A 23,251-nucleotide genomic window follows, 5' to 3' on the forward strand; every position below is an offset into this window, starting at 1 on the left:
AACTCAGTCACACAGGGAACCTATATTTGGAGAGCTTAAAATGTCTCAACTTGTGTATTTCTGGCCAAGAGGGGCAGAGGGAATGAGGAAGTGGCAAAAACAAAGAAGGGACCTCCTAAAGACGAGGGAAAACTGACTCAGGTTTGGGCCATAGAAATAGACTCCTCTAGTCTTTACATGTTCATCTCTGTCTGTTTCCATATTTCTATTTTTGACTGATTTGACTTCAGAATATGGTTCTGCTATCATCCACTGCTCTTTATTTCTATGTAAACTGCTGCATTTTCTGCCTTGGTGATCAGTGATTCATGCAAGAACAATCCATAATCTATCTACTCTTCTGATTCTGTGTTTCTGCATCCCACCTCTTTCTCCTCTCTTCTCCTGTTTCCCTTCGCCTCTCCTTGCCTTGATCATTACTTTCCAACTCTTCACTGTGGTTGTGGGCTGACTTCTTGCTCAGGGAGAGGACAGCTACATGGAGAAGGTAAAATATTAACACTGATACAGATCAGCTATTTGAACAAACAAGGTCAACATCACCTTAGTTACAAGAGCTCTCTGATTTGCTTCATGACATTTTTATTGACTTTTCTTAATAGCATATGTCATAAAAAGAAGGTGGTACAGGTGGAGCTAGGATCAAGGATGTCTAGATATGTCAACAGAGGAGCCAGTACAGGCTGTGCCCTCTTAAACCACACTCAAACATACAGGTGCAACAAAAACTGCATGCACTGCAAGAGTCGGGGAGGGAGGCAGAGTGAGATCTAAAACTAGAAAATATTACCTGTAACCTTAAAATTTAAATTATTTAAAAAGCATTATTTAAAAAAATAATTTTTGTTAGGAAAGTTTGATTGGGACCCTCAGAAAGGTCCATTCAACTTTGCAGATCTACTGCAATAACTGAATTGTTGCCCCATAAACATACTCAGAATAATAGCGTTGTTTGAAAATGAGGGTAGTCCTATCATGGCAATAAATGGATTGCACTTTTACTTTGAAAGGCATGGTGGAAGTGCACTGTACCTTACATTCTCACCAAGTACGTCCTGACATGCAGGATGCTGACCTCTATGCAGCAAATCTGCCTCGGCAAACGCTGTTTTTTGTGACGACCACCCTCAGGACTGTTAATTTGAGACTCCATGTATCTCAGAAAGGAAATGCACGCTAAAACTTTTGAAATAAAATCGAATTAAACTTCTGTCTAGATTTATGGTAAAGGTCAAAGTAATGGTGAGTAAACCCAAGTAAACTGTCTGCTCATCCTCAGTGAAAACATTCTAACATAGCAAATGTAGCTTATGTAGCTCCATTAGCTGCATAAGCTATGTGGCTAATGGAGCTGCGTAACTAAAGGAGCTACAGCTAAGCTCACAAAGCAGCTGCACAAGCTATGGATCTATGTTATCTGCATAGCTAAGTTAGCTTTATCTACGTTTGCTAAAGCTCACTTTGCTAAGCACACTTAGCCATGGATAAAGAAGCTACATAGTTATCATAACTAACACTAAGCTCACAAACAGCTATATAAGCTACGTATGTACGTTATCTAAGTAGCTACGTTAGCTGTAGTAAACAAAGCTAAAGCTCATTTCTTAAAGCTATCTTACCTACATTGGCTTATGCAAACGGAGCTACTGGGCTACAGTAGCTACAGCTAAGCTCTCAAAGCAGCTATGTAAGCTATGTAGGAACGTTATTATGTAGCTACATTAGCTTTAGCTATGTCTGCTAAAGATAACTAAGCTATAGATAATGGAGCTACGTAGCTAACAGAGCTAAAGCCAAGATCACACTGCAACTCTGATGGCTACATAGGTAGGTTAGTGAAATTAGCTTTAGCTGTGTCTGCTAAATTTCATGTTATTAAACTAACTTTCCTACACTGGCTTATGTAGTAATGCTAATTATGTTGCTTGGTACAAAGCTAAAACAAGCCACCGTTTGTGTAACTACTTCTAAAACAGGTCTATACATAATTTAATCCCGGATTAGACCCCTGATCGTTTTCTCTGTTTTATTCATAAAACGTTTCTTAGCCTTTAATGTTTGCATGAATGTAACTGACTTTGTTTATGAATTAAAAAAAAAACTCAAACTGGAAATGTGTTTTACTGGCAAATTACGGCATTTCCTTTCTGAGCTATACGGTGTCTCAGATGAACTCTCTGAGAGTGACTGTCAGAAATTTACAGCCTGCAGTTAGACCCCTCTGAAACATTTTTTTTGTCATTTTTGATTGTACATCATGCCCATATGCACTCTTATGCTTGTATGCAAGTGTAAGATATATTGCAGTATGTCCAAGCCAATGTTTTAGCACGGTACAAAGCACTACCACTGGTAAAAAATTAATGGACTTTGGGGGTCAGAGTGTGCCCTTAATGCCTAACTTTTTATTATTCTTCTGTCCAACATACAGGCATTTAAAGTTTACTTTTCAGAAAAATCTATTCTCAGTTCATTACTAAATACATATAGTCAGAGCTTGAAGGCAGCCTAGTTGATCCCTTTAATTTAATAAATAGGATAAAAAAACAAAAAGAAAGCTCAAAAAGTGGTTGAACATGACTATGTCAGTGTTTTAAAACTGAGCACGGGTCCTTGTTATGCCTATTTCATGGCCTGTTACATTTTGGTACAGGTCAGACACAAATCAGACAGAACATCCTGTTTTAGTAGCAGATCTATGAGATTATAAGATTATTAGATGCCAGAGTGCTGGTAACAACAATAAGAATGCTTTAGTCCTTGTTAGTATTATTGGACTTTGCTTTCAGCCCTACCCTACGTTCACATGATGTTAAAATAATGAAAGAAGACAAAAGAAAAACTCAAGAAATCAGAGTAAATGCTGGCACCTGACCTGCTGGTGTTAGATTTTACAGACGGATAAAATCTGAGGAATAGTTTACCACATATACTCTTAATAGCATCCATGTTGTTTGATTGTGATTTACAGCATGTAAACACACCTAAGTTGACAAATTGATTTCCAAGCATGGGAAAAGGGACTGTCAGATGAGCATGTGAAATCTTAGCTTGGCTTAGCTCCTCTTATCTCCACATCCATATAGAGATACAGCCGTGCAATTAACCTTAAATCTACCTCTTGTACAGTGAGTTAGAAAGCAAATGTTAATTTTAGACTTCTGTTACATGCAGTAATTTTCAGTTGCATTTCTGTGTCAGGGAGCTGGCAAGGGCAGCAGTTTGCACTCCACAGAGATCCTTCACAGACATCCACGGTCCATCACACACAAGAACCCTCCAGCTTAGTAAAAACCTGTGTGTGCCAGTCAGTCACATGTTAAATCTCTGGCCCACTGCGGACCGGCTGCTCCAGTCCAAAACACCAAAAACACAATCACAGTAAATCTCATTTCACAGCAGGTCGTCCTCTCTGCACAACTCCCTCATTAGCATGATTAAAGCTAATGAGAAGAAGTATTAGGGGCTGCTCCGCTAAGCCCAAATAGTCCTAGAAGTCCAAATGACAAGTCTGCTCTTTCATTTCATAACTGATTAGTGAAACTGAATATCTGCATGATTGAACAAGTATCCACTTAGACTTTCAATCTGGTCCTTTTTCTTTACTAAAAACTTTGTCCTTTTTACTGAAGTTTTCTTGGCCTTAAATCTCCTCTTCATTATCATAATGTAAACATTCAGAAATTTGTGGCATTTAAACAGCATTCAGCATTTTAAAATAACTGCATTGTCTCCTAGTGAAGGCCTGCTCCAGTTTCTCTAGCTTTTATGAGCAGCCTTGCTAGCTGTGGCTATTTTTGGATGTCTTATAAGTCTCAGATCCATTTGCAGAGATATAAAGAGTTTGTTATCCAGCCCCTTAAATGGCTCTCTTTCCAGTCTGAAGCGCTTAAGGAAAACCCTGACCCCTGTTTTGTTCCTGCTCCATCACTAATTAAGCAAATGTGTCATTGCATTCATGACAATCAATATAGTTATAGTAGTATATACAAATATAGTTTTATTGTCCTGACTATAACTGTTATGAATAACAGGAAAGTATTTCCAGGAAACATTGCCTCTGCTATGATTTGTCGGTGTAAAACACTGTGGCTGGGCTATCTCTCCTCAGGAAAGATCAAAGGTGAGCTTCCTGATGGTGGATGGTGCAGGCACTGAGGACATACCTCTAAAGATCCCCAAAGAAGTTTGGATTCTGGTCAACCACCTTTTTAGGAAATCCTGTGATCAGGTGAGTAAACAGCCGATGAAGCACTGAGAACAATAGAAATGTTTATCACTGAGAATGAGAGAGAATGCTCATCTTTTGGCTGATTCACGGTGCCTTTTATTATTTAGGCCCCTGTGATGTTTCACCACCTTTACTGTGAATGTCACAGAGGTGCTGGGGTGGGGTGAAACCCCCGCTAGTGCTGGCTTCAGATGTTGTAACAGAGGCGTAAAAGATGAGATAAGATAGATGTAGCTAGAGGAAGAAGCATAGTTTTGCGGGGATGATTATCAAAATCGGATTCCAACATGGCACAGGTACTGCTACGACCACTTCCATACCTATACAAAATATTTCAATGCTTCATTTCAGTACCCAAAAGTGACTCTACACCACTCCAAAATAAAGGCACAAAATACTTTGTGATTTATGTACACTCGTTTTAGAGAAATAAAGACAATTTCATGGTTTGTTTATTTTGATTTCTTCTGCCTGAATGGACACTTGTATGTGTATGGCTCAATTACAGGTGACACTGATATAAATAAAACATTTATGGAATATTTTTTTAATGCTCTGTAATTGTCTCTCTTGTCTCCAGGAGGATTTGTTTCAGACTCCAGGCCTCCAGGAGGAGCTGCAGAGTATCATCGACTGTCTGGACACCAGCATCCCAGACTCCATTGGTATCCTTGTCCATGATACTGGTCCCCACAACCCAGATCTCTCTAAGACTTTGATCTGAAGTCACTGAAATACCAAACTGTAACCAAAAAAGGGCATATGTTATGACTGTTCATGCCCTGACAATTTTGTCTTCCTCAAGCTTTTGTATTTGCATTATCATGAACAGTGTAGCAGCTATGATAGTTACGTTGAGTGTGTAAAACCTAACTGTACCCACCAAAGGATATAGCGGTAGAGTGAGGGTCTGGAAAGGATCTGGTAGACAAAAACAGGCACACACTGGATGCTTACTTGCTTTATCTCCTTAACTGTCCATGCAGTCGGTTGTAATCACTCTGTAGCTGAGGCTCTGCTGATCTTCTTGGAAGCTTTGCCAGAGCCAGTGGTTTGTTATGAACTTTACCAAAAGTGCCTCGACTGTGCTCATGACAGCCGCCTCTGCAAACAGGTATGTTGAGTGAATTTTCTCAGGGGAAATTTAAAGCATTTTTCATGTATAGAAAAGCTTAAGAAAGACTGTTTTATCAGGATTTCCATGTATTACGTAGAATAATGTTATAACTAATCTTGGTCCTCTTCTTGATTTTACAGTTAATCTCCCAGTTGCCCAGGGCTCATCGTAACGTGTTTCGCTACTTGATGGCCTTTTTGAAGGAACTACTCAAGCACTCACACAACAACAACCTAACAGCCAGCCTCATAGGTATGATAAGAGAACATTCTGAATATTTGTTCTTTGTTCTTAATAGACAATCACCTGTTTTGATCTATGTAGCTCAGTTTATTTAAGGTAATATTCTGGCTCAGTGTAGTTTTGTTTTCAGTATATTTGTTCTTCTAATCCCCATCACCGCATGGTTACAGAACAACTCAACAGGAAGCCCATTCATTGCTATGAGAATATCTGTAATATCCAAAGTACCTGTGAAACTCCTCCCCTCCTCAATATCTTCATCCACAATATGCCATGAGCACAGTGGCATTTCAGAGACTGTGGTGCATTTTGCTAGCCTAGTGTTTAAGCTACAGGCTACAGCCAGCATGATTTAATTGTTGTTGGATCATCTTGGGGGTTAAAACATTAAGTTGAAAAGCTGGAAGGTATAATCAGATACTTGGCTTGCATGTGGAGTTTTTTGCAAACTCCAAGAGGACTTGCACATGTTTCGCACTGAGGAGGGGCTTCCATCTAGCCACTCTACCATAACGCCCAGATTGGTGGAGGGCTGCAGTGATAGTTGTTTAGGGTTGTTCCGATTCCGATCCCAGTATTGGAAATACATCCGATACCTTAAAATGCAGGTATTGGTATCGGCGAGTACACAAGTTTATATACCATCTGATACTGTTGGTTACAACTTTATATTTTGCTTCGTTTAGCCATGCTAGATGTTAGCATTATAAACCGTGAATCAATTCCACTTTACTGCTGGAAAACACTGCATGCAGGAGCTACAGTTTTTATAGCAGCACAGAAGAACCAAAGGACCCACTGCAACAGCAAATATATTATGATTGTGTTTGTTGAGCCATGCTCTGAGTCAAATATGGGTCTATAATATTTTGCCAGTCTGCACAGTCAGTCCAGAAAGTTCACACCGGTATCGGATCGGTACTGGGTATCGGCTGATACCCAACACCTTGGTACCAGAATTGGTATCAGCAGGGAAAAAATGGTATTGGCACATCTCTAATGATTGTCCTTCTAGAACTCCACACAGGATCTCTGGAGCTCAGTCAGAGTGGTTCTTAGGTTACTAAGGCCCTTCTTCTTCAATAGCTCAGTTTGCTTGGCGCCCAGCTCATGGAAGAGTCCTGGTTGTGCCAAACTTCTTCCATTTGAGAATTATGGAGGCTACTATGTTCTTAAGGACCTTCAGTGTAGCAGATTATTTGTAGCCTTCCTCAGATCTGTGCCTGTCAACAACCAATCCATGAGCTCTGCAGGCAGTCCCTATGACCGCAGGGCTGGGTTTTTGCTCTGATATGCATTGTCAGCTGTGAGGTCTTCTATAGAGAGTGCCTTTCCAAATCATGTCATGTCTAATTTTACAGTTTTGTCAAAGGGTCTGAATACTTATGTAAACATGATATTTCAGTTTTTTTATTTAAAAAAGAGGGAAAAATTATGATTTCTGTTACAGTTTTTCATGATGGGGTACTGAGTGTAGATTAATGAGAATAAAAATGAGAGTTGGTTTTTGTCAACTCCAGCATCAGACTGCAACATAACAAAATTGAAAAAAAGAGGAGGGGTCTGAATACTTTCTAAATGCACTGTACCAGACTATATGTGGCACAACCACATCAGTCTCATGTCACACTCCCTCGTTAGTTTGTTTTCTTAACCTTTTTGTCCTCTTGTATTTCAGCGACACTCTTTGCCAGCCTCCTTATCCGACCTCCTCCCAACCTGGTGGGCAGACAGACTCCACATGACCGCCAGAAAGCCATCGACTTCATCCTTGGGTTCCTCATGGCGGGAGACGAGGACTAACTGCAGGTTTAGAGTTGATTCCCGTCCTGACCTACTGATGGACCTGGACCTATAGGACACTGTGTTACACTATCCACCCGATGTTCTGTCTTCATTTGGAGACCAGTGCAGCTTCTTTTGCACCCCACAGACTCTCATGTTAGAGGAAGACTGTCATTAGAGCTGTGATTATTTTACCAAGTGTCATATCCTCAGTTTATTTCCAGTTTGACCAATCATGGGATTTAGAAAGCACTTGGGAGAGGTTTGGACTGATGCGTCTGCACTTTCTGATGACCTGAAGGCCTTCAGACCGCCGCTGACCCCTCGTTGTCGGTGCTCATGCCAAAATAAACCATGAACATGGGGAGTGAAAGTGAGAACACTATCATGATAAGCAAGAGACTCGATTACACTAAAGAAGTAGACTGAATGGTAGTATACTGTTTAATCATAAATAGCTTAAATGGGATAATCAAGGAAATCTATATAATAAGAATGTTAAGCTCAAGATAAGTATGACAATCCTCTATTTTGCAGAATTGTAACTGAGGAGTTAAGAAATCTTGATTCTTTGCAACCATATCCACTGTATTTTAACTGTTATTTATATATTTTTCACCATCTGAACAGATTTAGTATGTTAGTCAGCTTTATTTTCATCTCTATCAGTTTGAATTTTTCACTGGAAATCTTGATCTTTTTTACCATCCTGTCATAGAAAGTCTTCTGTTGTGAAGGTTTGCTGTGTTTTGTGTAACTTCCGCCTTGAGCCTTATATTTTGTTTTGCAAGTTTCCTCATGAGTTACAAAACATGTCTGTTAACACACTAACTAACTTCCTGCTCCACCGGTGAAGAGTTGCACTCTGTGGTTTCTTGATGTCTTAAATGGTGTAAATAGTGATCGTTTCCCATGTCAGTATGGTGGTGAAAAATCTGTGACGGTGTCCACTGTTGGTCCTGAAGGTTTTATTGTTGTTGATGTCTGTTTACATGTCTTTTTTCCCCTCATCGCCATGATAATTTTTCATTGTTTCAGGCCTTTGTGCTGCAGAGACACAGCCGCTGTGCTCCTCATTTTAAATGCAGATGGGTACCACTCTTGTTTTAAGTGATGCAGCATTTATGGATGCAGGTTTTGTAAGATTTAATGGCTCATTACTCTCCAGGATACAGCCTGTCTTCGTGCACCTTTCTCATTAGTGCCACAGAGGGTATGATTCTGAAACAGTTGCATAATGCGGTTACTTAAACAAGGAACTGCAACACAGTGTATATTAAACATTATTTCCTCTTTTTTTTACCCATGTTAGCATTGGATTTCTGTGGACAAACATTCACGTTTATGACATTAATTCTTCAGTAAAAAGGAGAGATGCTTCAAAAGATTTGGGGACAACAGAGACAATCCTGGCACTGATAGAGAGCTGCTCCTTTCCTTCACAGTAGGAAGAGTTCAGATTTGGGAGAGCTATTTTTGCCTCAGTCAACATGTCAACCACAAAATCAGTATATTCACCATCAAGTTTTAAATGTCGTCTTAGTACCAGCTGATGTTTTTGTTTTGTCTCAATTTGTTCTTAACATTACGGTACATTCAACGGTACGCAAAGAAACACTTGCATCTGTTTTCATCTTTAATTTTCTTTCTGGTGCTTTTTAATTTATTTAACAGAAATAAAACTGTCTATAAACCTGCCTCCTTCTCCAAATCAGCCTCCTGTCTTTGAGACTTGCATACAATGCTGTGGAAAAATATTCAACTCCTTCCTGATTTTTTAAAATTTTATTATTATTTTTTTTTTTGTATGTTTGTCACACTTTAATGTTTCAGATCATGGAACAAATTTCAACATAGATAATCTTGAGTAAATGCAGGGGAGAAAAGCCATCAAACCCTACTTGGCCCAATGTGGCAACAACTGCAGGCAAGAGTTTGTGAAAACTAGCAAGAGTCTTTCACATCACTGTGGGGGAATTTGGCCCACTTTGCAGAATTCGTTTAGTTTTTTTAATCCATTAACAGGTGAACTTACTGGTGTGTTTGGATCATTGTCCTGCTTCTTAACCTGAGTGCACTTGAGCTTGAGGTCATGAAGTGATGGCTAAATATTCCTCTTCAGGATTTTCTGCTAGAGAGCAGAATTCATGGTTCCACCAATTACAGCAAGGACCTGAAGCAGCGAAGCAGCTCCAGACCATCACACTACCACCATGTTTGACTGTTGCTATGATGTTTTTTTGATGAAATGCTGTGTTAGTAACAGGACGCACACCCTCCAAAAAGTTGAGCTTTTGTCTCACAAGTCCACAAAATATTTTCCCAAATCTTGGGGATCATCAGGATGTGTTTAGTCAAATGAGAGACGAGCTATGGACCTTTGAACTCTCCCAAGGATGCCATTTTCTCCCATTCTCTTTCTTATTGTTGAATCATGAACACAGACCTTAACTGAGTCAGCGAGGTCTGCAGGTCTTTAGATTTTGTTCTTGGTTGTTGTGTGACCTCCTGGTTGAGTCATAGATAATAATAATAACTTTATTTATTTTTATCTGTATAGCAACTTTAAAAACAGAGGTTTACAAAGTGCTTTGACAATAAGCATAAGCACTCTTGGAGTCAATTTGGTAGGGCAGCCACTCTTTGGAAGGTTCACCACAGTTCAAAGTTTTCCCCATCTGTGGATAATGGCTGTCACTGTGGCTTGGTGGAGTCCCAAAAACTCAGAAATGTCTTTTTAACCCTTTCCAGACTGATAGATGTCCTTGACTTTGTTTCTCATCTGTTCTTGCATTTCTTTAGATTGCTGTAGTAACTGGTAATCAATTTGTTTGATGATCTGAAACATTTCAGTGTGATGCAAAAAATAAGAAATCAGGAAGGGGCAAACACTTTTTCACAGCTCTGTGTAAGCCATGTTATCAGCTGTTTGCTCACAACAAAAACAAGAAAGGTTACTCTGGTCTCTCCGGCTCATTCTTCAGGTACATATGAAATCATTACTTACTGATGTTCACACTATTCTTAGAGTCCTCCATGATCTGTGAGACATCTTCCACCTGAGTGCCACATTCTCCTTCTTTGCAAATATTAAACCCCCTCCTTCGGCCTGCTGCTGTCATTCGCCTGTTGTCTAGTTTGAACCCATCCGCAGCTATGGCCATGCTCAGAGTGTCGTCTTACCGCAGGCTGTTTGAGGAGGAAAGCTGGAGTGGAAACAGAGGATTGGGGTGTGCAGGGCAGTACCGGGCCTCCATCAGGTTAGTGGGGGTGTCTTGGGAAAGTTTGGGCTGTACTTAAGTGATTTAGGGATGTTCTTGCAAGGTTTGAGATTAAATCCAGTTTAATAAGGTAGAATTTACAAAGAAAGCACATTTTTGGAGGCTTCAGTTGCTAAGACCCTTAGAGTTTAGGTGTGTTTAATGCAGAATGCTCTTAATTATGAGTTATTGTTATGTAACTGACCTAAAATCATCCTCTAAATCTAAAAAGATATGTTTTTTACTTGATGATCCATATAGTTGATTAGATTTTTCTCACATATGTCAGGTATTTAGTGCTGTCTGCTCTCTTCTCAGGGCTGCAGCTGCTGACAAGTGTGACTGTGACAAACTAGATTTTGTAGCTGTAAAGGAGCTCAACAAGGAGGGTCTGAGCCAGTTTATCCAAGACCGCGCCAACATCGCCGCCCTCAATGATCGCCTGGTCAGACTTATTGAACTGGTGAGGGTTTAGTCATGTCAGTTATCTTAGAAAAAGGTGGGTCTAAATATGCAGAGTGTCTGATTTGATCTAAATTTGATGCCCTTAGGCTCACTGTTTTGAGGAGGAAAATGAGTCCCTTGAATGTCAGATTGCTCATCTAGAGGAGCCAAACAGCCGTCCAGCCTCCTCCAAAATCACTTCCACACCACGTGAGCCCGACTACAGCCTTGATGCGGTGGTGGAGAGACTGCGCAGAGAGAGGGTAGGGTGCCACCACTGCTGGGTGTGTCCGCTTCATGTTTCTCCATGCGTGTCACCTTCTCATATTTGGTTTTCACATAGACGCTCCATTGCACTTCTCATCAATTTTCCTTCAGTTTGCACAATGACAGGCAGGCCTGATGTATCACCTTGTCCAGATTCATCACTGTCTCTCACTGCTGCAGGATGAGATTCTGTGTGACACCAAGGAGCTACAGAAAGAGCTGGAACATTTGATGAAAGAGTCAGAGAAGGCAGCACAGCAGAGGATCCTCCTCCTGCAGGGACGACAAGATGTAGCTGAGGTAATGGCTGTAAATACCAGAAACATCTGATAAGTTACAGGAGGGCAGAGGAGGAGCCAGATAGATAAACACTGAGGAGTCTGAGTCAAACAACAAATAACACGCAGAGGGAGGGAGCTTCAGAGCTGCATAAATCACTGAAGTAGGCTGAATTATTATTACAAATGAGTACAGGAAGGAGAGGTTAGATATGGTTTAACTTGAAAAAGTATAAAAACTCTCTTTATAAAGCACCTTTAGACACAGCTGTTGACAAAGTACTTTAAAGCAAAGAAATTATATGTAAAAAGCATCTAGAAAGTACTCAGACCCCCTTCACTTTTGTTAAGATTTATTTTGGGCATTTAATAATAGAGGAAGACAGTAAACAGAACTGGAAACAGGGATGAGAGAGCTGGGGAAGACATGTGGGAAAAGTGCCACAGGCCAGATTTTAACCCAGGCCACCAGCATACATGTCCTCAAACCACTAGGCCATCTGTGCCCCATAACCCCCTTCACTTTTTTCCTTTTTTTTTTTTTTTTTTTTTAAGTATTATTATTTTTTATTTATCTTTATGTTGCAGCCTCTCATTGCTCTACACACAGTACCCCATAATGGCAAAGTGAAAGCAAATTTTTAGAAATGTTTACATGTTTATCACAAAATAAAGAACTGAAACATCACATTGACATACATTTTCAGACCCTTTGCAACAACACTGTAAAGCCAAGACCAAGAGCCCTCCATCTAGCCCAGTGTTACTCAACCCTGACCAATCAAGAGCCCTCCATCTAGCCCAGTGTTACTCAACCCTGACCAATCAAGAGCCAGAGTGTTGGAAATAACCTTTACAAGAACCACAAGCAAAGTGGTGAAAAGGGTCAAAAAAGGGTTAAAGTTGCAATAAAAATAAGTAAAAGGTGGCAAAATTGCATGGCAAAAAGGGGTAAAAAGGTGCAAAATAGACATTAATCACAAAAATTGTATGCAAAGTGGCAAAAATGGGTAAGAAATGACAAAAGAATGAGTTACAGGTGGCAAAAATTGTCAAAAAGCAGCAAAACATAGCAAAACAATAGTGAAAATTGACTAAAATGGGCAAAAAGGTAGGAAAAGTTGGCAAAAAGTGACATTTATATTGGCAAGAGGCAGCTTAAATGGGTGAAAAGTGGCAAAAATTGAATAAAGGGGGCTAAAAATACAAGTAAGGGCAATGGAAATATAAAGACAGAAAATAAAGGTTGTTAGTTAAGTTTGACAGTAAAGCCTTATGTATAAGTGTGGGAAAAAAACTGACTTGTGACTTGCGATGGATAATTTCTGGGGTCAAAATTTCCCTTTTTTAAAGGTTTTCTGGCAGGATAATATTTCAAATTAAGACACAAAAGAGCCACATGTTGAGTAACACTGGTCTAGCCTAGGGCCCTATGGTTTCCGTGTTATCAGAATCGCGGACAGAATCAGAATTGGCCAATAAAAACGGAATCTACTATTTAATGCAGAAATCGGGGAAATTTAGTGAATTTGACTGAAACGTGTTTTTTAGAAAGAGGAACGTATATCTGGGGAATATGTCCCGGGGAATACTAAAGCGTGGGACAACTTGTGCCTCACTTCACACTCACCCTGCCCCCTCTTAAGCAGGCAGCTCCTTTGACCTCATGGCTTGGTTTTTGCTCTGATGTGCATTGTCAGCTGTGAGGCAAATCATGTCTGATCATTTTAATTTACCTCAGGTGGACTCCGATCAAGCATCTCAGCAAAGATCCAGAGAAATGGAGGAAACTGAGCTAAATTTCAAGTGTTTTTGCAAAGGGTCTGAATCCTTATATCAATGTGATATTTCAGTCAGACTGCAGCATAATGCACAAAGATAAGAAAGTAAAAAAAAAAAAAACATAAAAGAGAGAAGAACAGGCAGGTGAATTTAAAAATGAAAAGATGAAAACAGGGCATCAGAGGGAGAGGACAAAGATAAACAGAGTAAGGCAGCAGGATGAATATAGCAAGATAGATAAATGAAAAAGTAAGTAAATAAATAAAATTGACATCACATGAAAGCAAGTCTGTAAAAGTGAGTTTTAATGAGGAGTTTAAAAGATGTTGCTGATTACAAAAAAACACAATGTGTTGTTCTTGACATGATTGGTCTTTGTGATTTAGTTGTGATAATTTCCCCTCAGCACTAGATGGCAGTGTTGTCAAACCTCCCGTGCTTCTCCTCCCCTTAGCCTCCTGGTGAATCAGCTGAAACCAGCCACAGCTGCTCCTCTGTAGCTCCACCACCCAATGGCTGTTGATCACCAGCAGTCACACAGTCTGGGCTGTTTGCCTGCTGTAAACTTTTCCTCCCCGCCCTCCTCCTCCTCCTCCTCTATCACACATGCCAGAGCCTCATCTCTAAGCAGCCAGATGCGCGTGAGGCTTTAATTTCTCCCTTACAGATGTAACACGGGCTGTAATATGGCTCTGTAATGTTCCTGCTGGCTCAGTTCTCTGGTTCTGAATTGGAGGCAGCTGCAGGGCGACAAGACTCGGTGGGAAATCTGCAGGGAGGTAGAGGAAGAGCAGGGATGCGGAGGAGAGGAGCGACTACTACACAGCTCAGCCCACAACTAGCTGCAGTTCTCTCAACATAATGGCAGGCTGACAGTGATGAAACAAGGCACGTTTCAGTGTTCTTAAAGTAAACCGTTGGCTTTTGTGTTGCTTCTTCCGCTGCCAAATTTGCTCGGTTCTCAAGGCCCACAAATTTTCCCTACTCTTTGTTATTTTTTTCAAGGGGCTGGCGTCTTTTTGATCAGCAGGGTTTCAAATCATCAGACCTTTTGGGCACTTTTAAACACAGAAGCACAGCTAAAATGAGTTTGAAAATACTAACCAGTAAGATAAAACTATACAGATGTCACTGTTTTAAGTTTAGAAAATCCTGGAGCACAGTTAATCTTAATGAGACATTAGCAACAATGAAAGCTGGCTTAAACTCAGTATTCTTGTAGTTTAGTCACCAAACCTCAATTACGAGTCAAATCTTGATTCCCTGGTGTTCAAGTCCAAGTTCAAGTCAGCAAGTAGGAACTGGAGTCAAGTCTGACTGAGTCCCGTCTCACTGTCTGGGTGAATCTTGGACAGATGGAAGTTTAGGTCCCTGTCTCATTTATATTTTTTCATATTGAACGTGTTGTCCACTTCTCGATTGGTTTGCTGTAAACTCTCAAAAAGCAGAATCACCATTTCATAGTTCCCCCTAATGCACCGTAGTAGGAGTTTGCTTCAAAGGATGCACGTTGAATGCACCAGACCAGCTCTTGCTCAAGACTAAATAAACTAATATCAAAAAGCTAAGTAAACAACAAAAACAGAAAAAAATTAAATTTAAATATTCCAGTCCGACACTCCTGATACCTTGTCATTTACCTTTTTCGTTGTTTCTTGCCCGTCCCAACATGAGGGACAGAGAGATCTTCTCCACTAAAACAGCTTTCACTGTGGCCCTTTCCTTTTGTTTTAATAAAGAAATGTGATACAATTTGGATAAAACTAACTTTGTTTTTAAATGTTTTTTCAATGAACAGTAGGTACAAAATGCTTATGTTGTTTAACTGGATGCTAAAGAAGGCAACTCTACCGATGTTTACTTTGTTAGGCGTCATGTTAACAGCATGATCCAACACGGTCTGGCTGAAGATCGTACATCTCTCACAGACCGTTCATTTGAGACGGTGTCTGTTTCAGAAGTGCTCTAATTTGCTGGTACAATGTGTTTGATTTTTTTTTTTTTTAACTTTATTCACAATTAAAGTCTGGAAGTTACATTCATGAAACAACCCCTTTGTAAACACTGCAGACGAAGCAACATGTCATCAACAAAATAGAGAAAAGGGTCAAAGGTCAAATCCAGGATAAAGTTATATAAAGACATGTTTTAGAAGTATTTACATGAATGCTAGCTCGCTTTAGCTTCTTAAGCATTAGCTAAAACAAAAATGGCTATGCTAAGTGATTAATGTGATTAGATTAGCCATTGTAGCTAAATTTAACTTCAGCAATGTGAACTTTAGCAAACATAGCTAAAGCTAATGTAGCTACATTGATTACTTAGCCACTTGTAAGCTTAGCTTGGCTATGTTAGCTAAATTAGCTACATTAACTACATTACCTACTTTTTCTGTTACCTTCTTAGCATACACAGCTAACAGAGCTATATAGATTATGTGGCCATGCTGTGAGTTTAGCTTTAGTTACATTAACTTCACTAGCTATGTTAGCTTCTTTAGCTGCATCAGCTACTTTAGTTACATTACCTACATAACCTACGTTAACCATATTTTTATGTAGTGTACACAGATAACTTAGCTACATGAATTACATAGCCATTTTGTAAGCTTAGCTTTAGCTACATTTGCTATGTTAGCCATATTAGCTTTGTTAGCTACATTAACTATTTTATCCATGTTACCTTCATAGTGAACGCAGTTTACAGAGCTATGTAGATTATGAAGCCAGTTTGTGAGCTTAGCTTTAGCTACATTAAATATGTTAGCTTCTTTAGCTGCATGAGCTACTTCAGTTACAAAACCTACATTAACCATGTTAGCTATATTACTTGTGTAGTGTACATAGCTAACGTAGCTAAGTGGATTAAATAGCCATTTTGTAAGCTTAGCTTTAGCTATATTTACTGTTAGCTATATTGGCCTTGTTAGCTACATTACTTTCTTTATCTATGTTACGCAGCTAACGGAGATACATAGATTATGTATCAGATTTGTGAGCTTAGCTTTAGCTACATTATGTTAGCTACGTTAACTAATTCAGCTGCATTAGTAGCTTGTTAGCTGTGTTACTTATATAGTTTACGCAGCTAACAGAGCTGTAATGATTATGAAGTTGCTTAGCTTTAGCTACATTTGCTATATTAGCTTTGTTAGCTACATAACCTACTTTAACTATGTTACCTACACAGCGTACACAGCTAACAGATACATAGATTATGAAGCCACTTTGTGAGCTTAGCTTTAACTACATTTGCTACTTTAGCATAACTAATTCAGCTGTGTTAGCCTCTTTATTTACATTACATATGTTAGCTATACTACTTATGTAGTTTATGCAGCTAACAGAGCTCCATAGATTATGAAGTTGCTTTATGAGCTTAGCTACTTCCGCTACATTACCTACGTTAGCTATCTGACCTAAGTAGCTTACATAGCTTACACAGTTTACAGAGCTACATGAGCCACATCAGTTGCCATAGAATGTTTTCATGGAGGATGAGTTTTTCACATAAGCAGGTTGTTTACTTGGCTTTAACAAAAGTTTTGTATCAGGTTTTGTTGTTCAGGTTTTTAACTTGTAACTCTAAACAGAAGTTTAATACGATGTTATTTTGAATGTATTTGCATGTATTTCCATTCTGAAAGCAACAGTGTCTCAGATGAACGGTATGTGAGAGTGGACGTCGTAGATGAACAGTTTGCAGCCAGTTGACTCTCAGATCTCCTGCCCCTGCGTGCAAAAGTGAAGAATAATAATACCCAAAAAATTTTTAAAATGAGATTCAGAAAAACTTTATTTCTCACTGCTGGCTGATATTTAACCACAGGCAGCAGCAACAGCAGGACAGAACCACTTTTTCTGTTTGTTTTCCATCAAAAACTCTGCTGTCACCTTCCCAGCAAGGATCTACAACTTCACCCCCAAACCCGCTCTGCGTGTCTCCAAATGTGCTCGCAGACACCCTCAGTAATTGCATCCAACACCAATTAATCTGGTTCTTTATAAAGAGTAGATAAGCTGAGACCCCCTGCTGCCAAATGGATTGGTGGACAGGGCTTTTGTGTCTAGTTAGCCTCTCTCTCTGATCTTCCCCCTCTCCTCTGCATTGCGGTGTCTTCTTGCTGTTCAGAGAAACAGGTGGATGTGCTAATGGTTTCTTTTAAAATGTTTTTTCCTGATGGAAACAGAGACTTTTTCTACTTTTCTTTCACCTGCTGTGTGATTTAATTCTCAGACACCTCCAGAAACTAACAACTTTCTTTCCTTTCAGTGTTTTCTCCATTAAGTTGATTTTCTGTGCAGGTGGTGGACGCTGTGACAGCAGAGTGTTTGGCGCTGAGGGAGCAAGTGGCTATCTATGAGGAGCAGCTGGCTAACATGGAGGCCCAGCAGAAGACGGTGAGAGAGAGAGCAAGACAGAGGATGTGTGGCTGCAGAGTGATGAAACAGGGAGACTTTATCGCCCTGAAAATGGCTCAAAATGTAGCACTTAGGTCAGACAGGAGTGTTGGAGAAATGCCCAGACCTGGGGTGACAAACACAGCTGTGATGACCCCGGTCACCTTGCTGAAGAGCCAAAAACAGCCCGCTCAACAGAAACATATGCTGAGAGGATTAAAACACATGATATGCAATCTAGTGAATGGTGAAACAAGTGAAGTCCTCAGTCCAGAGCTTAAAGAGACAGCACAACATTTCAGGATGTGTGGCTAGTTGCTTTATTTTTTAGCGTTAGAGAAGAAAAACACCACTTTCAGATTTGTCTACTTAATATTAACCCTGGAGCTGTCAGCCTGTTTAACACAGTTGCTACAAACAGCTAGCCTGGCCTAACCAAAAGGTTAAAAACCTACCTACAAGCACACATGAGCCTTTCAAGTTTTAGTCAGCCATAGATGTTTAATTTGTTCAAAAACTGAACTGTAAAAAAGGTGTTATGTGGCAAACATTTTCATAGCTTTAGTCTTGGAGTCTGTGTAGGTTCTCAGTCATCCAGGTCATCATTATCCAAAGCCTGATCAAAAAGGGGCAACTGGACTTGGTTGGGGTTCTTTAGGAAGCCCTTCAGAGGAAACACAAAACACCAAGAACCTCAAGCAAGCCCAGTTGCCCCTTTTGGATTTTGTGCATGCACAAGCAGACCTGCACTAGTTTTACAAGCCTGGGTGGTGCAAAAATTACCTTCTATGATTGGTTATGAGAGTTGCATAATTGTGTTTACATTTTTGCAAAAGGAGAAACCTCATGTAAGATGTTAAATAGCATTAAATTCTATAATATAAATCAATCAAAGCATAAGCAGGGGAAGTGTTATCTTCTGATCATTTAGTGTGGGACAAATGGACAAGTTAAGCAACCTAGAAAGATACACTATCTCAGTTTCAGTTCATTCCAAAAATGTTTTACCCTTTAAAACCTAGCGCGTCGCCAATGGAGCGCTGTTGAAGCACACTTTGCTTGACCATAATTGCATGACTGTTTGTGTTATCGAAAAAATTCAAACAGTTCCTGTTTGAGATAAGGCCCATACCATTATCCCTCCTCCACTAAACTTCACAGTTGGCACAGTGCCGTCAGACAAGTAACGTTCTCCAGGAATCTGCCAAACCCATATTCACCCGTCTGACTGACAGAGAACAATCCATGATCTATCACAAATGTTTGTAAATAGAGACTGCATGGCTACGTTCTTGATTTCATACATGCGTGGTAAGGGGTCTAAAGTCTGAAAAACCCAAATTCAATAATTAACAGGTGTGACAAATACTTTTGTCCACATGGTGATTCAGTCTACATGTAGACAATAAAAGTCAGCACACTCAAACATACAGCACAATGATAATTTAGGGCCTTGGGATTTGTTATGAGATGTCTGTCCAAAGGTTTGAGGCATTGAGAGGATGCATGCATGTATAAAGTAACACTGTAGTCAATTAAAGGCAGACAAGGAGAAGCAAAGTATCTGTTTTGCAGCAAAAGAAAAACTCAGCTGCAACTTTAACTTTGTCTTTATGAGCTCCTGAATATGAAGCTTAAAAGACACCAGAGCGTCTCTATAGAATCTGAGGTACTTCGAAGACGAGACAGACTCAGTCAATTACGTAAAATGTAACCCATAAAAGCTGTTGTTCACAGTATTAAAGTCCCCCTATAAAAGACAGAGAGCCTCATACTGCCGTACTTAAATGATGATTATAGACTGCGATTGGAATCAATCCTCTCCTCAACACTAAAAAGTAAATTATTTCTGAAAAGTCTCAGAAATATTGAGCTTAAATAGGCTGATTTTCTCACTGCACATCACTGCTTCTATCACATCCAGACACACCCCGCTCACTTCACCTTTTAAGATTTACTCTGCCTCGCCACAGTTGACAGACGCGCCCCAGTATCAGAGCTGGAGGCTGCAGGCAGCTGAAGCAGGACCAGCTCCATCACTGTGTTTTTCCTCTGCAGAGCCGGCCGGCCCAGCATTTAACACACTCCCTCTGGGAACACGCTCGATAACTCACAGTCCGGGAAATGCGGCTGAATACCAAATGAAAACAGAAGTTGCCTTTGTTTTATTAACTGTTGTCATTATCAGCACTTCCAGATAGCCCATATTCCCCTGACAAATCTGCAGCCATGTCGTTATTTAGGTGGAGGGGAATGTTAGACTGCCACTGCAGCTCTGTAACACTTCATTTTCTCGTTTTTTCTTCGACTAAAGGGGCAGTATATTGAAATGTGAAGACTTATATGTTAAGGTCTCTGACACATGGATGTACTGAGGTTTTTCTTTACGGGGCTACTGCATATTAGTGCACATTTGTGATCCTGATGTGTTTTCATTTTCTGCCACATTGTAAATCTAATGCAATGCCAGAAAGACAAAAATATAAAGCTTTCACTCTTCAAGTTAATGCACAAATTCCTGTTTCAACAAAACAATAAAGGGTAGGCTCTTAAATGTGATGCCTTGCAATAGAAAAAACACTCAACAGTATATAATAAGCTCTACTTGATCCAGCTACGAAGCTTAGAAATAACCAAGTATTAGTAGTTATAATCTTATTATATTCAACACACAACAAGTCCCATTTATTTGCATTATAGGAAGTACTTATGATTCTTTAAGGGCATTTAATTATTAATGTTTAATGCTGGTTTCTTTTTCAGGTTCTTAACTTTGCAGAACAAGATCTGAATAACTCTGCATAATAATGCACTGAATGGGTATTTAGACTATCAGAAGTACAAGTAATCATTACAGAAATTAGCCCATTATTCTGCTGAATTAATGGATGTTATGGGTTTGGTATAAGCAGAAGTTTACTGTTGTTTTAATTCAGGATGTGTTAGGATTAATAATGAAACATGACAGATTTTTACTCTAAAGAAAAACTGTCAGAATTAATGCATTAATTGTGATTAATCAACATCCATAAGTAGTGCATTATTTAAAAAAAATCTTAATTAGTCACATGCTTCATTGTCCCTTTCAGCAGACTTTGGTTAAGCGACTGTAGCCTCTCTCTGTAACCACCGTGATGTGAAATAAGTCCACCACTGCTCCTTAATCTCTCATTTCACTTTAAAAACTCAGACATGAGGTGGAAAAAAGACACAATTGTACTGAGTAGCTACTGAGGAGTCGCACAGTAAAATATGATATTTCCTTGTTTGCAAGAACAAGAGAATAGATCTCCAACCAGGTTGGTCAGGTAAAGTCCCACCTCTAGAATAAAGTAAATACATGGCAAAATTGACAGTGTTAATTAACTCATATTGAGTTAAATCTAACACATTAGAAGCATCTATATTGGTCTTTAAATGTGTAGTTTAACCATATGTAGCACACTACGGAGCTGCAGTAACTCTAGAAAATCTGTGGCGAGGTGGGTCTCCTCGGGTAAGAACAAAGCAGAATCAATCTCATAATAAGGCAATGCACACTGATGCTAACACACTGTGCATCCTTTTGGACCTTCTAAGCCCACAGACAGGAACTCTAACTCAGTGGATAACTTCACCATCCATCCATCCATCCATCCATCCATCCATCCATCCATTTTCATCTCCTTATCCAGAGATGGGTCGCAGGGGTAACAGGCTAAGCAAGTCCACCCAGATGTCCCTTTCCGCAGCGACATTTTCCAACTCCTGCTGGGGGATTCCGAGGCATTCCCAGACCAGACAGGATACGCAATCCCTCTAGTGCATTCTGGGTCTTCCTTGAAGTCTCCGCCAGGCTGGGAGGAGACCTCGAGACCAGGAGGCATCCTCATCAGAAGCCCGAACCACCAGCTGCTGCTCCTTTCAATGCAAAGGAGCAGCAGCTCTACTCCTAGCTCCCTCTGGATGTCTGGACTCCTCACCCTATTGCTTAGATCTAGTCCAGCCACCCTCCAGAGGAAACTCATTTCAGCTTGTATCTGTGATCTCATTCTTTCAGTCATTCCCCAGAGTTCATGACCATAGGTGAGGGTTGGGAGGTAGATCGACCAGTAAATTGAGAGCTTTGCCTCTCAGATTAGCCCCCTCTTCACCACAATGGTTCGGTACAATTCCTGCAGTCCGGCCAATGCTGTGCCAATCCGCCTGTCAATCTCATGTTCCCCTCTATCCTCACTCGTGAATAAGACCCCAAGATACTTGAACTCCTTCTCTTGGGGCAAGGACTTACTCTCCACCCTGAGGGAGCAATCCACTGTTTTCAGGCAGAGAACCGTGGCCTAAGGTTTGGAGGTGCTGACTCTCATTCCTACCGCTTCACTCTCAGCTGCAAACCGTCCCAGTCCCTGCTGGAGGTCCCCCAGCCGAGGAAGCCAACAGAACCACACCATCTGCAAAAAGCAGGGATGGAATTCTAAAGTCCCTGAACCAGATAACTTCACTCGTGGTGTAAATGTGTCTCACATCAAAAACAACAAAGACACTATCAAAAGGACGCCTAACCATCCAAACACATTTAAACACTCTGCCCAAAGGCATGATGGGGAATTTTGTCCACACATTCCTCCAGATTACTCTGAAATGCTTAACCCTGAGATATCAACCCTCCAGTTTTTGCTGTACTCCAAACCGTGCAAGAAAAACTACTCAAGTACAATACCTGAAGTAAATGTATTTAGTTACTTTTCAACCCTGCAGACAGCTCAGTGGAAAAGTCAAAAATCATATGCATTTTGTGATATCATTAATGACATTTTTACTGTTTCCTTATCTTTTTAATCAATATCAAGTTCCTTTTTCAGTGGTTAAGTTAACTTCCTAATCATTGAATAAAATTCTTAATTTTCCATCAAAAAGAGCAGGTTTATATACAAATGGAGTCGGTTACCCTACAAAAAGGGCAGTTGATCCAAATTAACCACAGAAATTTTTAGATTAAATATTAATTACATTTTAATTGTTTGACAGCCCAGTCTAGTCCAGTCATTTTAGTTTAACCTTGAATAATATGAACTGATAGTTACTTTTCTTCTCTGTGTGAATGATATGAATAAACATTGCCTCTCTGCATTTGTATGTGTGTTGTGTACGCACAGGCGGTACAGAATCTGCTGTATCCAGCTGAAGAGACGACAGGAGCCGTGGCGGCCTTTAAATTTGGCAGCCCTGACATCACTCCGGCCTTGGATGTAAAGGAGTACTACTGCCAGCTGGCTGAGAGCCTCCAGGTACAACACGCTGCAGCAGAAAACACATAAACATGTCAGGAAGTGGAAGCCTTTCTGCGCCATATGCTTTACAGTAGCATCCCTGTGTACATGTTTAGAATCATAATACTGTGTCTGGCTCCCCAGCAGTCGTACACCTACATACATATGAATAGACCAGACGGATCTATTGTAATT

General features: G+C 40.1%; 2 protein-coding genes across 5 annotated transcripts in view; both read left to right on the top strand.

The window, feature by feature from the left end:
* ocrl (OCRL inositol polyphosphate-5-phosphatase) overlaps positions 1-9,074 on the top strand; it is a 29,862-nt gene extending 20,788 nt beyond the window's left edge. For 3 of the 4 annotated variants that reach the window (XM_041797360.1, XM_041797362.1, XM_041797363.1), the window contains 6 exons: positions 464-487; positions 4,112-4,231; positions 4,812-4,896; positions 5,218-5,345; positions 5,489-5,600; positions 7,270-9,074. In XM_041797360.1, the coding sequence (XP_041653294.1) occupies positions 464-487; positions 4,112-4,231; positions 4,812-4,896; positions 5,218-5,345; positions 5,489-5,600; positions 7,270-7,394 (594 nt within the window). In that variant the 3' untranslated portion in view covers positions 7,395-9,074. The remainder of the gene's footprint in view (positions 1-463; positions 488-4,111; positions 4,232-4,811; positions 4,897-5,217; positions 5,346-5,488; positions 5,601-7,269) is intronic. The other variant, XM_041797361.1, reaches the window with a different exon arrangement.
* Positions 9,075-10,532: 1,458 nt separating this feature from the next.
* Positions 10,533-23,251, top strand: part of vimr2 (vimentin-related 2) — a 29,511-nt gene continuing 16,792 nt past the window's right edge. Inside the window, exons 1-6 of the mRNA XM_041798301.1 lie at positions 10,533-10,636; positions 10,955-11,099; positions 11,188-11,343; positions 11,528-11,647; positions 17,712-17,807; positions 22,943-23,074. Coding sequence (XP_041654235.1) covers positions 10,533-10,636; positions 10,955-11,099; positions 11,188-11,343; positions 11,528-11,647; positions 17,712-17,807; positions 22,943-23,074 — 753 coding nt within the window. The remainder of the gene's footprint in view (positions 10,637-10,954; positions 11,100-11,187; positions 11,344-11,527; positions 11,648-17,711; positions 17,808-22,942; positions 23,075-23,251) is intronic.

This window comes from Cheilinus undulatus, linkage group 10 (assembly GCF_018320785.1).
Source record: "Cheilinus undulatus linkage group 10, ASM1832078v1, whole genome shotgun sequence".
NCBI classification, from domain to species: domain Eukaryota; kingdom Metazoa; phylum Chordata; class Actinopteri; order Labriformes; family Labridae; genus Cheilinus; species Cheilinus undulatus.